The sequence below is a fragment of the Cherax quadricarinatus genome, chromosome 81 (assembly GCF_038502225.1).
Source record: "Cherax quadricarinatus isolate ZL_2023a chromosome 81, ASM3850222v1, whole genome shotgun sequence".
NCBI lineage: Eukaryota > Metazoa > Arthropoda > Malacostraca > Decapoda > Parastacidae > Cherax > Cherax quadricarinatus.
In genome coordinates, this window is record NC_091372.1 from 10,702,688 (window position 1) to 10,718,044 (window position 15,357).

Sequence of the window (15,357 nt, forward strand, 5' to 3'; positions counted from 1 at the left end):
CCATGTATCAGAAATCTTCCCTATGAGGATAGACTGAGGCCCTGAATCTGCACTCTCTAGAAAGGTGTAGAATTAGGGGGGATATTATTGAGATGTATAAATGGAAAACAGGAATAAATAAAAGGAATATAAATAGTGTGCTAAAAATATCTAGCCAGGACAGGACTCGCAGCAGTGGTTTTAAGTTGGAAAAAATCAGATTTAGGAAGAATATAGGAAAGCACTGGTTTGGTAATGGAGTTATGGACGAGTGGAACAAACTCTCAAGTATCGTCATAGAAGCTAAGATGTTGGGTAGTTATAAAAATAGGTTGGATAAATACATGAGTGGGTGTGGTTGGGTGGGTGTGAGTTGAACCTGACTAGCTTGTGTTAATAGGTGTGATGCTGTGCCCTTTCCTTAAGTGGATGAGACGCATCTTGACTTGGTGGGTCGTTGGGTTAAGCTGGGAGGTGACTTGAACCTGCCTCGCATGGGCCAATAGGCCTGCTGCAGTGTTCAGTGACACTATCAACAACATCCCTACCCATCTTGCAATATTTGGGCACTTTGTCTCCCACCTTCAGAACTGGCTAACGTGTAAACTAAGTTGTGCATGTGACAGTTAGCTCTTGTTATTATCCTGAACATAAAATATATTTAAGTGGAGAATGTTTCTGGAAGCAACCACCCAGGGAGGTACTACCGTCCTGTGAATATCTGAATAATAAATATGCAAGGTTTCTACGTACGCACACTACACATACATGTACAAGGAGCATTGCAGTGAATAGAATTCTTCCTCCGTTTTTGTGTAAAATCTAGTAACCCTTCTCCTGTATAACTAAATGGATTTCGTTTTTCCTTTTAGGCCACATGCGTTGCTGGAAGCTTGGTAATATCTAATAACCTCGTACGCTTGGGAGCATTGCAGTGAGAACCTTTTTGTGTATCTCCCAAACTGGATAACAGGTTGCTAGTATCCTTCAGGAATTTGTTCATTCTTCTAAGTCTTGGTTAAAAACACATCTCTCTCCTTAGAGTTTATGCTTCTGTTTTGAACTTAGTGAATACTTTAAGGTTGAAGTATTGATAAGGTAAAGATCTTTCCTTCTATGATCATTTTTTAGCAGTTTTGTTAAAATGGTGATCATTATGATTTAAAGCCTACTTATACAGTGGACCCCCGGTTTTTGTCCGGTGCGGAAATCGTACAGTTCGGATTTTGAGCACTTTTTTCGGTGAAATTTTCCCCCGGGTTTCGTACATCCCCTCGGAATGGGATGCTGCTTCTCACGCGTACCAAACTCAGTCTGCCCCTCTCTCTTGTTGAGTTAGCAGTACTCCGCATGTTCATCCATTGTTTTTTGTGCTTGTTTATTGATTGCACCTGTGAAATAAGCCACCATGGGGCCAAAGAAAGTTCAGAGTGATAAGATAAGATTTCGTTCGGATTTTTAACCCCGGAGGGTTAGCCACCCAGGATAACCCAAGAAAGTCAGTGCGTCATCGAGGACTGTCTAACTTATTTCCATTGGGGTCCTTAATCTTGTCCCCCAGGATGCGACCCACACCAGTCGACTAACACCCAGGTACCTATTTGCTGCTAGGTGAACAGGACAATAGGTGTAAGGAAACGTGTCGAAATGTTTCCACCCGCCGGGAATCGAACCCGGGCCCTCCGTGTGTGAAGCGGGAGCTTTAGCCACCAGGCCACCGGGCCAACCCTTTCGTACAGAAGGTGAGAAACACGATAGAATTCAAGAAAGAACTCGTAGAATGAGTTGCAAAATTTTGTGGAGAAATAACACTACCACCCTCTACAAAGGTAGAGGGTGGTAGTGATTGTGGTAGAAGGCAGTAGTGATTGTGGTAGAGGGCAGTAGTGATTGTGGTAGAGGGTGGTAGTGATTGTGGTAGAGGGTGGTAGTGATTGTGGTTGAGGGTGGTAGTGATGGTAGTAGAGGGTGGTAGTGATGGTGGTAGAAGGTGGTAGTGATGGTAGAGGGTGGTGGTAGAGGGTGGTAGTGATGGTAAACAATCGAAGATGTTGAGAAGTTGTTGTTGGTGTGGATCAACGAAAAACAGTAAGCGGGAAATAGTGCTGTGGAGGCGATAATTTGTGAAAAGGCAAGACAGTTGCATGCGGATCTCGTAAAGAATATGCCAACAAAGAGTCTTCAATAAATTTAAAACTGATTTAAATGTTCATTTATCCATTAAAATTTGTGCTTTATATTTATTTATTGTTTTTTGCATGTAAAACTATAGTTATTCTCTATAAAATGTATTTTTTGTTAATATTTTTGGGTGTCTGGAATGGGTTAAGTGGATTTGCATTATTTCTTATGGGAAACATTACTCCAGTTTTTGTCCATTTCAGATTTCAGTCGACCTTCTAGTATGGATTGAGGACGAAAACCGGGGTATTACTGTAATTATGTAATGTGTATCCTCAACTAACAATGGAAATTTTATTTTATATCATTTAAAACTGCACACTCTGAGTATTTGCTAATCATAACTCTTATAGGTTAACCTAAATTTCACAACTAACCCACAATATTTTACTGAGAAGTTGTCTAGTCACCAGAACTGATAGTCCCTGGTGAATGAAAGTCTTCTCAGTATACAGTGGACCCCCGCATAACGATTACCTCCAAATGTGACCAATTATGTAAGTGTATTTATGTAAGTGCGTTTGTACGTGTATGTTTGGGGGTCTGAAATGGACTAATCTACTTCACAATATTTCTTATGGGAACAAATTCGGTCAGTACTGGCACCTGAACATACTTCTGGAGTGAAAAAATATCGTTAACCGGGGGTCCACTGTAATGCCATAAACCACGTATTGTCTTAACATAATTATTGGTATGTGCTACCTTGGCTGTTCATAACCCACAAATTTGAGATGCCTAAATATGTAGAAGACTTGATAGGTGTACTGGACAGCTTGAAATATTGTGGTTGAAGATGTTTAAATCTATTTTTGTCAGGTTGTTTGGTACGCCTACTAACCAGAAGCAGAATGGAGCATCAGACAAAAAGTTTACTGCAGTGAGTTCTGTGATCCAGTTGGACTCACAGGAAGACAAGACTACCGGGAAACATGTTGAGCTTGGTAAGTTATTTAGCTAGGGAAAGCAAAGCAAGTCAGAGGTCAGTTTGATCATGGGACATGATAAAAGATGGTAATGGACAAACTTTAACATGTTTTGCACACAGTGTTCTCTGTAGTAGCGGTACTGCTAGACTCTAAATTGTTTGGTTTATCAAAGAACGTTCTCAGCTTTTAACGTATTTACTGTACACACTTAATCCCCAGTTTGGAAAGGAAACTTTAATGACAGCTGCTGTAATTTGATGATAATTTTGAGACACCAGGAGGCACCTCAGGATTTGGGGTTGCGACAGTCAAGGGGTTAACAAATCAGCCGTCTCCCACCGAGGCAGGGTGACCCAGAAAGAAAGAAAATCCCCAAAAAGAAAATATTTTCATCATCATTCAGCACTTTCACCTCACACATAATTACTGTTTTTGCAGAGGTGCTTAGAATACAACAGTTTAGAAGCATATACGTTTAAAGATACACAACATATCCCTCCAAACTGCCAATATCCCAAACTCCATACATACATACATACATACAAGCATACATATACATACATACTGACCATCTCCCACTTATGTGGAGTGACCCAGAAAAAAAAAAACTTTCACCCTCTTTCACACGATCACTGTCTTGCCAGAGGTGACTTATTCTTTTATGTTTAATGTAATATGGTAATTGGAGATAATTGGTACAAAGCCAGCCAATGGAAAAAGGTACAAATGCAGAAAGGAACTTCATTAAATTTTGCTTATGGAACTTGTTGATTGAAGACTATTCCACAGGCAAAATGTCTTATAAAGTTCCTCTCTGTAATTGTCGTCTCCAGTGTTGTTGTACAAGGCTCCACTCGATCCTTTAACCCTTTGGGAGTTTCGGCCGTACTAGTACGCCTTACGCCCGAGGGTTTTTGACGTACTAGTATGCCTAAATTCTAGCACCCTCAAATCTAGTGAGAGAAAGCTGGTAGGCCTACATATGAAAGAATGGGTCTATGTGGTCAGTGTGTGCAGTATAAAAAAAATCCTGCAGCACACAGTGCATAATGAGAAAAAAAAACTTTGACTATGTTTTTGAAATAAAACAGCGACTTTGCACTGTATTTTCGTATAGTATTTATTGTTGTATTCTAGTTTTCTTGGTCTCATTTTATAGAATGGAAGACATATTACAGAAATAGAGATGATTCTGACTGGTTTTACAATGAAAAATGCCTTGAAATTGAGCTGAAAGTAGCAGAAATGTTCGATTTTTACCGAAGTTCAAAAGTAAACAAATCATGCCAAGCGTCCAATACACGTCAACTAGTGAGTCTAATATTCTTTCACAAGTGCGCTGATATTATTTATACCATTTCTACACTAATGCAGTAGTCTGCATAACAGTAAATCTTCTATTTTTTGTTAGAAAAATTAAAAGTGGAAAGCCAAAGAAATATAAGAGGGGCCTGGGGATGTGACTAACGAACAGAGAACTTGTTATTTTAGTGCCAGGAATGTCTTTCTTGTTTATTCTGGACCCTATTTGGAAATTGGCATCTTTTGAAATTTGTGTGAAATTGGCAAAATTCTGACCACTTTATTGGATAGTTGAAATCGGTAAATGAGTGGTTTATTGTATTCGTGCGATAGAAAAAAAATGGAGTTCTAACGAAATAGGTATGAGTTTTGTCAACTAGTACATTGGAATTGGCCAAAAATAGGGCTCAAAGTGGGCAAAATTGCCGATGCATAAACATCGTCGAGACCGCTAAATTCATGAGAGCATAATTCCGTAAGTTTTCCATCAAATTTCATACTTTTGGTGTCATTATGATCGGGAAAATATTCTCTATCTTTTCATAAGATTTTTTTTTTTTTTTTTTTTTTTTTTTTTTTTTTTTTTTTTTTTTTTTTTTTTTTTTTTTTTTTTTTTTTTGGCAACCCTGAGAACAAGTCTCTGAGAGGGCCTGGCGACCCCCAAAGGGTTAAGGGTGGAAATAATTTTCTGTAATTAAAAACTTGCTGCTTTCCAGTGTAGTCTTTTAACCCTTTGACTGTTTCAGGCCCCTCTCTGAAACTGTCATTCTATGTCGCTCAATTTTTGAAAAAAAAAATTATTTTTTCTTATGAAATGATAGAGAATCTTTTCCCGATGGTAATGACACCAAAAGTTCGAAATTTGGTCGAAAACTCGTGGAATTATGCTCCCGCGAAGTTAGCGGTCTCTGCGACATATGTGTATCGGCGATTTCGCCGACTTTGAGCCCTATTTTCAGCCAATTCCATTGTTCCAGTTGACCAAACTCATAGCTATTTCTTTAGAACTCCATTTTATCTATCAGCTGAGTACAAGAAACCTCCCATTTACTAATTTGGACTACCCAATATGGTGGTCAGAAATTGGCAATTTGGCCAATTTCACGCAAAATAAAAAAGATGCCAATTTCAAAATAGGGTCCAGAATAAACAAGGTAGACATTCATGGCACTAAAATAACATATGCTCTGTTCATTAGTCACATCTCTAGGCCCCTCTTATATTATTATTGCTTTCTATTTTGATTTTTTATTCATACAAAAAAATACAAAATTTACTGTTATGCAGACGACTGCATTATTGTAAAAATGGTATAAATAATATCAGTGCACTAGTGAAAGAATATTAGACTCCCCAGTTGACGTGTATTGGACGTGTGGTGTGATTTATTTACTCTTGAACATTGGTAAAAATCGAACATTTCCGCTACTTTGAGCTCAGTTTCAAGGTCGTTTTCATCGTAAAAGTAATGAAAATCATCTCTATTTCTGTAATAGGTTTTCCATTTTATCACCTAAGACCATGAAAACGCGAATACAACGATAAATACTATACGAAAATACACCTCAAAGTCGGCGTTTTATTCCAAAAAAACGATCAGTTTTTTTTTTTCTCATTACGCAATGTGTGCTGCAGGATTTTTTTTATGTGGTGCACACTGACCACACAGACCCATTCTCTCACATGTGGGCCTACCAGCTTTCTCCCACTTGATTTGAAGCCGCTAGAATTATTGAGTATATATACGTCAGAAACATTGGCTCGTAAGACGTATTTATACGTCGAAAACAGTCAAAGGGTTAATAGACATTATAAGCATATTTATAGAACTTTAACTTAGACCTGTCTAAATTATGCACTTTTTTTTATAATTTTATCTATTAAACTTTTTTTTTTTTTCATTTAGTTTTGCCAGAAAGGAACAGACCTTTTGGGCCCAAACCAGGCTGTTTGTTTATGGATGGATTTAAGGCAGAGCAAACTATGTAAGTTGTGATTTAATGGGACTATATTTTGCCCATGTATGGTCGGTATTATGGTACTCTACTTCTATCACTTGATTTAAGAAGAAAAACAAATTTCCCTCTTTGTACTCAAATTGCTCACCTACCATTTAATTTTTGTTTTCTTGCACGTTATATTGGATAAAAAATAGATAAATACAATACTTTCCTTAAAAATATTGAAATGGCATTCAGAATTAATTTGACCTCAGCACCTCAAATGCACTTGCTTAAAATGTTTGGCATTTCACTCTGATATACTTTTACACAATGAAGAGTTCAGTCATGCAGTAAAAATAGTATTGGTAGAAGCTTGTATGAATATTTTTGACAATCTTCAAATTATGTTGGAAAGGCAAAGAACATGGAGGGAAAAAATGGCATTACAAGCAGTGAAGGATGGCAAATGGTATTACAAGCAGTGAAGGATGGCAAATGGTATTACAAGCAGTGAAGGATGGCAAATGGTATTACAAGCAGTGAAGGATGGCAAATGGTATTACAAGCAGTGAAGGATGGCAAATGGTATTACAAGCAGTGAAGGATGGCAAATGGTATTACAAGCAGTGAAGGATGGCAAATGGTATTACAAGCAGTGAAGGATGGCAAATGGTATTACAAGCAGTGAAGGATGGCAAATGGTATTACAAGCAGTGAAGGATGGCAAATGGTATTACAAGCAGTGAAGGATGGCAAATGGTATTACAAGCAGTGAAGGATGGCAAATGGTATTACAAGCAGTGAAGGATGGCAAATGGTATTACAAGCAGTGAAGGATGGCAAATGGTATTACAAGCAGTGAAGGGTGGCAAATGGTATTACAAGCAGTGAAGGATGGCAAATGGTATTACAAGCAGTGAAGGATGGCAAATGGTATTACAAGCAGTGAAGGGTGGCAAATGGTATTACAAGCAGTGAAGGATGGCAAATGGCATTACAAGCAGTGAAGGATGGCAAATGGTATTACAAGCAGTGAAGGATGGCAAATGGTATTACAAGCAGTGAAGGATGGCAAATGGTATTACAAGCAGTGAAGGGTGGCAAATGGCTTTACAAGTGAAGGATAGCAAATGGCATTACAAGTGAAGGATAGCAAATGGCATTACAAGTGAAGGATAGCAAATGGCATTACAAGTGAAGGATAGCAAATGGCATTACAAGTGAAGGATAGCAAATGGCATTACAAGTGAAGGATAGCAAATGGCATTACAAGTAGTGAAGGATGGCAAATGGCATTACAAGCAGTGAAGGATGGCAAATGGCATTACAAGTGAAGGATAGCAAATGGCATTACAAGTAGTGAAGGATGGCAAATGGTATTACAAGCAGTGAAGGATGGCAAATGGCATTACAAGTGAAGGATAGTAAATGGCATTACAAGTGAATAATAGCAAATGGCATTACAAGTGAAGGATAGCAAATGGTATTACAAGTGAAGGATGGCAAATGGCATTACAAGTGAATAATAGCAAATGGCATTACAAGTGAAGGATAGCAAATGGCATTACAAGCAGTGAAGGATAGCAAATGGCATTACAAGTGAAGGATAGTAAATGGCATTACAAGTGAAGGATGGCAAATGGCATTACAAGTGAAGGATAGCAAATGGCATTACAAGTGAAGGATAGTAAATGGCATTACAAGTGAATGATAGCAAATGGCATTACAAGTGAAGGATAGTAAATGGCATTACAAGTGAATGATAGCAAATGGCATTACAAGTGAAGGATAGCAAATGGCATTACAAGCAGTGAAGGATAGCAAATGGCATTACAAGTGAAGGATAGCAAATGGCATTACAAGCAGTGAAGGATAGCAAATGGCATTACAAGCAGTGAAGGATAGCAAATGGCATTACAAGTGAAGGATAGCAAATGGCATTACAAGTGAAGGATAGCAAATGGCATTACAAGTGAAGGATAGCAAATGGCATTACAAGCAGTGAAGGATAGCAAATGGCATTACAAGTGAAGGATGGCAAATGGCATTACAAGTGAAGGATAGCAAATGGCATTACAAGTGAAGGATAGCAAATGACATTACAAGTGAAGGATAGCAAATGGCATTACAAGTAGTGAAGGATGGCAAATGGCATTACAAGTGAAGGATGGCAAATGGCATTACAAGTGAAGGATAGCAAATGACATTACAAGTGAAGGATAGCAAATGACATTACAAGTGAAGGATAGCAAATGGCATTACAAGTGAAGGATAGCAAATGGCATTACAAGTGAAGGATAGCAAATGGCATTACAAGTGAAGGATGGCAAATGGCATTACAAGTGAAGTATAGCAAATGGCATTACAAGTGAAGGATAGCAAATGACATTACAAGTGAAGGATAGCAAATGGCATTACAAGTGAAGGATAGTAAATGGCATTACAAGTGAAGGATAGCAAGTGGCATTACAAGTGAAGGATAGCAAATGGCATTACAAGTGAAGGATAGCAAATGGCATTACAAGTGAAGGATAGTAAATGGCATTACAAGTGAAGGATAGCAAATGGCATTACAAGTGAAGGATAGCAAATGGCATTACAAGTAAAGGATAGCAAATGGTATTACAAGTGAAGGATATCAACTGGTATTACAAGTGAAGGATATCAACTGGTATTACAAGCAGTGAAGGATAGCAAATGGCATTACAAGTGAAGAATAGCAGATGGCATTACAAGTGAAGGATAGCAAATGGCATTACAAGTGAAGGATAGCAAATGGCATTACAAGTGAAGGATAGCAAATGGCATAACAAGCAGTGAAGGATAGCAAATGAAAAAATTTGACTCGTCAGAAACTTTGCTGAAGAGAAGTATTTTTGGATGAATAGAAATAGGTCAAGAAAACCCCATAACTGTATGGACTTAACAGCTGTTAATTAACCCTTTGGGGGTTTCGGCCGTACTAGTACGGCTTACGCCCCAGGGATTTTGACATACTAGTATGCCTAAATTCTAGCGCCCTCAAATCTAGTGAGAGAAAGCTGGTAGGCCTACATATGAAAGAATGGGTCTATGTGGTCAGTGTGTGCAGTATAAAAAAAATCCTGCAGCACACAGTGCATAATGAGAAAAAACTTGGACTATGTTTTTGAAATAAAACAGCGACTTTGCACTGTATTTTCGTATAGTATTTATTGTTGTAGTCTAGTTTTCTTGGTCTCATTTTATAGAATGGAAGACATGTTACAGAAATAGAGATGATTCTGACTGGTTTTACAATGAAAAATGCCTTGAAATTGAGCTGAAATAGCAGAAATGTTCGATTTTTACCTAAGTTCAAAAGTAAACAAATCATGCCAAGCGTCCAATACACGTCAACTAGTGAGTCTAATATTTTCACAAGTGCGCTGATATTATTTATACCATTTCTACACTAATGCAGTAGTCTGCATAACAGTAAATCTTCTATTTTTTGTTAGAAAAATTAAAAGTGGAAAGCCAAAGAAATATAAGAGGGGCCTGGGGATGTGACTAACGAACAGAGAACTTGTTATTTTAGTGCCAGGAATGTCTTTCTTGTTTATTCTGGACCCTATTTGGAAATTGGCATCTTTTGAAATTTGTGTGAAACTGGCAAAATTGCTAAATTCTGACCACTTTATTGGATAGTTGAAATCAGTAAATGAGTGGTTTCTTGTACAGTGGACCCCCGCATAACGATATTAATCCGTTCCTCAGAGCTCATTGTTATGCGAAATTATCGTTATGCGAATGAATTTTCCCCATAAGAAATAATGGAAATCAAATTAATCCGTGCAAGACACCCCAAAGTATGAAAAAAAAAAACATTTTTACCACATGAAATATTAATTTTAATACACACAAACTGAAAAAGGCATGCACAGTTACATGACACTTACCTTTATTGAAGATCTTGTGATGATTGATGGGATGGGAGGAGGAGAGAGTCTTAGTGTTTAGAAGGGGAATCCCCTTCCATTAAGACTTGAGGTGTCAAGTCCTTTTCTGGGGTTACTTCCCTACTTCTTTTAATGCCACTAGGACCAGCTTCAGAGTCACTGGACTTCTGTCGCACAACATATCTGTCCATAGTGGCCTGTACCTCTTGTTCCTTTATGACTTCCCTAAAGTGTTTCACAACAGTGTCAGTGTAATAGTCAAAAGCACGGCTTGCAATAGCTGTGTTAGGGTTATTGTCATCAAAAAAGGTTTGCACTTTAAGCCACATTCCACACATTTCCTTAATCTTTGAAGTAGGCAACTTCTTCAATTTCTCTCTCCCCTCCTCCGAACCAGTTTCCTCAGGTCTGGCCTCTTGCTGTTGAAGTTGATCTAGCAGCTCATCAGTGGTTAGTTCTTCATTGTCCTCCTCCACCAACTCTTCCACATCATCCCCACTAACCTCCAACCCCAAGGACTTTCCCAATGCCACAATGGATTCCTCAACTGGCATACTCCTCTCAGGGTTAGCCTGAAACCCTTCAAAATCCCTTTGGTCTACACATTCTGGCCACAGTTTCTTCCAAGCAGAGTTCAAGGTCCTCTTAGTCACTCCCTCCCAAGCCTTACCTATAAGGTTTACACAATTGAGGATATTAAAGTGCTCTCTCCAAAACTCTTAGAGTCAGTTGAGTTTCTGAGGTCACTACAAAGCACCTTTCAAACAGAGCTTTTGTGTACAGTTTTTTGAAGTTTGCAATAACCTGCTGGTCCATGGGCTGCAGGAGAGGAGTGGTATTAGGAGGCAAAAACTTCACCTTAATGAAGCTCATGTCCCCATAAAGTCACTCTGCCACATCTGTAGGATGACCAGGGGCATTGTCTAACACCAGGAGGCACTTAAGGTCTAATTTCTTTTCAGTTAGGTAACCTTTCACATTGGGGGCAAATGCATGGTGTAACCAGCCATAGAAAAAGTCCCTAGTGACCCATGCCTTACTGTTTGCCCTCCACAGCACACACAAATTAGCCTTGAGGATATTCTTTTGCCTGAACGCTCTGGGAGTTTCTGAGTGATACACTAATAAAGGCTTCACTTTGCAATCACCACTAGCATTGGAACACATCAACAGAGTAAGCCTGTCTTTCATAGGCTTATGTCCTGGGAGTGCCTTTTCCTCCTGAGTAATGTAGGTCCTGCTTGGCATTTTCTTCCAAAACAGGCCTGTTTCATCACAATTAAACACTTGCCGCTTTTTTCCCTCGTCAATTGTACGATTCACCTCATCTTTCAGGGACCTATCTGCCAACAAATCCACTCCCAAATATCTAAACACATTCACTTCCTCCATACTTCCTCCCTCCACTCTGATACCCAGTCTTTCATTCCCTAAATTTTTGTTTCTCTCATCACCTTGCTCTTTATTGTATTCATGTTGTATTTCCTCCTTTTCAACACCCCTCCAAACTCATCCACCAACCTTTGCAACTTTGCAACATATACACCCTAAAAACTTCTTTTCCAGAAAGCGATGATGATGTGGTTAGCTCTCAAGAAGACGTCATTCCAAGTCAAAAAATAAAAGCAACATTAGCTAAGCCTCCGCAAGTGGAACACCAGCCATTGGGTAATGTGTTGATTTGTTCTATAAAATGTTAAGGATTTATAAACTGGAAGAACTATAAATTACTAAATGTTAAAAGAAGAAACACTGGAAAAAATGTATCAGTGTATACCAGTGTTATTCACTAATTTTTGCAAGAGAGCCACTTCGGTTAAACACAATGATTGAGAGAGCCGCAGCTACTGCAAGTTAGCGTAACTCAACTAAATTAAGTAGTACTGAGCTGCTAGTGCAATACATGTATAGTAAATGAGAAAAATTAGACATGGTAATATTAGCCTGCATATCTTGTTATTAATAGTGGCTCGCAAGCCGCTGGCGGCTCGCGAGTCGCGCAATGAATACCACTGGTGTATACAAAAAAAAAAAATCCTAAAATAGATCATTTAGTGTTTTGTGCTTTAATTCAGGTCTTTTTTTTTTTTGTCCAAGCTTTGTGTTTAACCTATTTTTCAATTAAATCGAACAGGTTGCATTTTTAGATGTTATTAATTGAAGGTACATAGGTGAACATTTCACCTTTATTTGACCTTTCCAGTTTTAATGTAATATTTATTTTTCCATGCTTTAGTTTGAACTATTTTGGTACTCTGCTTGTCAATTACACTGCTACCCTTTATAATTCATTGCATATGATTAATGTGGAGTAATACTATATCTGCTCTCTTGTGCAAAGTATATTGTAACCTAGATTTTCTCTTACATAAATAAAATATGCTATAAAAGAATATGGGAATTGATAATAAAGGATGATAGATGGGTAGAAAGTAATTATCTATGAATGTATGTACCACCATCCTGTAATACAAGAGTGTAAAGAAATCATGTTAAATATTTTTCATTGGCATTATTGATGGTGTTTTTGCCTACTGAATACATGAGATGACAGGTAAATCGTACTAAGTTGTACATTTTACCTGCACTAATTATACACTTCTTTATGAAAAATAGGGAGTTAAAAAATAATGTATGGAGAATGCTTAATATATAGCCTAGGCTGAGACCATGTTTCTTCAGGCGAGGGTATACTTCCCAAGGCTCTGACTCCGGCTGTCTCCATTCCTGTACTTGAACTGTCTCAGGAGGAAGAGGAGGAGGAGGAGGAGGAGGACTATATCCCTCCTTCAGTAAAGTAAGTGTTTGCTTTGTTTACTAGTCTCCATTATAACTGCCTGAGCTCTCCTTCAAAACCTCGGGAAAATGAAGTCTTAATGTATTGTCAAGTAAACCTGCATGGAGAAAATGAAAATGAAGATAGTGCTGTCTGTCTCAACCTACACCTGAAGTCTTCTTTATCAGACTGTTGCAGGCTGAATATACTGTACTCATACCATCTATTCCATTTTCTTCATGGGGGTTCACATGGAGAAAATTTACCAGCAGTTTTATTAAATGTGTCCTTGAGTAACTATATTTGTTTTCCATTACTTGCAGGTATCGTGTATCAATATACCCACTTTGGTGTTTAGTATTTGTAGTACAGTGGAACCTCGAGTTTCAAACTTAATCCGTTCCAGGAGCTAGTTTTAAAGTCGAAATGTTCGAAACTCTTAGCAATATTTCCCATGAGAAATAATGTAAAGACAATTAATCCATTCCAGAAACGTAAAAATATTCACAAAAAAAAAATACATTTTATAGAGATTAATTAGTTTTACATACAACAAACATACATAGTATGATTAGTAATAGATAAATAAACATTTTGTAGGTAGGTTGGTAGACAGCAACCGCCCAGGGAGGTACTACCGTCCTGCCAAGTGAGTGTAAAACAGAATTTTGTAATTGTTTTACATGATGGTAGGATTGTTGGTGTCTTTTTTCTGTATCTTAAACATGCAAGATTTCAGGTACGTCTTGCTACTTCTACTTACACTTAGGTCACACTACACGTACATGTTTTCTTCTATTTTCTTTCTAGTTCTTGTTCTTGTTTATTTCCTCTTATCTCCATGGGGAATTGGAACAGAATTCCTCCTCCGTAAGCCATGCGTGTTGTAAGAGGCGACTAAAATGCCGGGAGCAAGGGCCTAGTAACCCCTTCTCCTGTATAAATTACTAAATTTAAAAAGAGAAACTTAAGGTTTTATTTTTGGGCCACCTACCATCCGACTTACGACCGAGTTCGGTTCCGAGAAACCGGTCGTAAGTCGAAATGGTCGTAAGTCGAACTTTACTACTGAATATCAACAAAACATTTTTTTAATGACTTTATTGTATTGTTTTATTTTGGTATTTCATGTTTTACTTTACTTTTTATGCTGTTAGTACTGTATTTTATACTGTAAGGTTTAGGATAAACACTGTGTACAACACAAATAGTTGTTTATTTCCCAGAAATTTGGCATAAAAAACACGGTCGTAAGTCGAGTGGTCGTAAGTCGAGCAGGTCGTAAGTCGGATGGTAGGTGTAAACATATAAAATAACATTTTTACTTACCTTTATTGAAGATTGTTGATGGTATCAGGAAGATAGGGAGGAGGAGTGAGGGAGCACTTATTGTTTGGAAGGGTAATCCCCTTCCATAAAGACTTTAGGTAACAAGTCCTTATCTGGGGTTACTTCTCTTCTTTAAAATTTCCCTAAAATGGGACAGGTTCTGTCACTGAACTTGTTGCAGTGATGGCTTGTTTCAGCTTGCTCAGGGTGATATTTTTCAGCAAATGCCTGCAAAGGCCTGGTCTCAGACCGGGCCGCAGGAGCATTGACCCCCGAAACCCTCTCCAGGTAAACTCCAGGTAAACCCTATTCCACAGTGCACAAATCTCCTTAATCTCTGAAGAAGGCACCATCCACCACCACCACCGTCTGCCAATACCATCCACCATCCATCACCACCATCCACCATCACCACCATCCACCATCACCACCATCCACCATCACCACCATCCACCATCACCACCATCCACCATCACCACCATCCACCATCACCACCATCCACCATCACCACCATCCACCATCACCACCATCCACCATCACCACCATCTACCATCACCACCATCCACCAATACCATCCACCGTACCACCATCCACCGTACCACCATCCACCGTGCCACCATCCACCGTGCCACCATCCACCGTGCCACCATCCACCGTGCCACCATCCACCGTGCCACCATCCACCGTGCCACCATCCACCGTGCCACCATCCACCGTGCCACCATCCACCGTGCCACCATCCACCGTGCCACCATCCACCGTGCCACCATCCACCGTGCCACCATCCACCGTGCCACCATCCACCGTGCCACCATCCACCGTGCCACCATCCACCAATTCCACCATCCACCAATACCACCATCTACCAGTACCATCCACCACCACCATGGTAGCTTATTTCACAGTTGCACTTAAACAAGCACCAGACACAATGAATTAACTGTGAAATGTTTAAATGAGTTTGCAGGTTAGTGTTCACTCAAGCATAAAGAAAGCCA

General features: G+C 38.9%; 1 protein-coding gene across 3 annotated transcripts in view; it reads left to right on the forward strand.

The window, feature by feature from the left end:
• LOC128699816 (TP53-binding protein 1) overlaps positions 1 to 15,357 on the forward strand; it is a 75,836-nt gene that overhangs the window by 20,663 nt on the left and 39,816 nt on the right. For all 3 annotated transcript variants that reach the window (XM_053792568.2, XM_053792569.2, XM_053792570.2), the window contains 3 exons: positions 2,980 to 3,104; positions 11,821 to 11,922; positions 12,937 to 13,051. In XM_053792568.2, the coding sequence (XP_053648543.2) occupies positions 2,980 to 3,104; positions 11,821 to 11,922; positions 12,937 to 13,051 (342 nt within the window). The remainder of the gene's footprint in view (positions 1 to 2,979; positions 3,105 to 11,820; positions 11,923 to 12,936; positions 13,052 to 15,357) is intronic.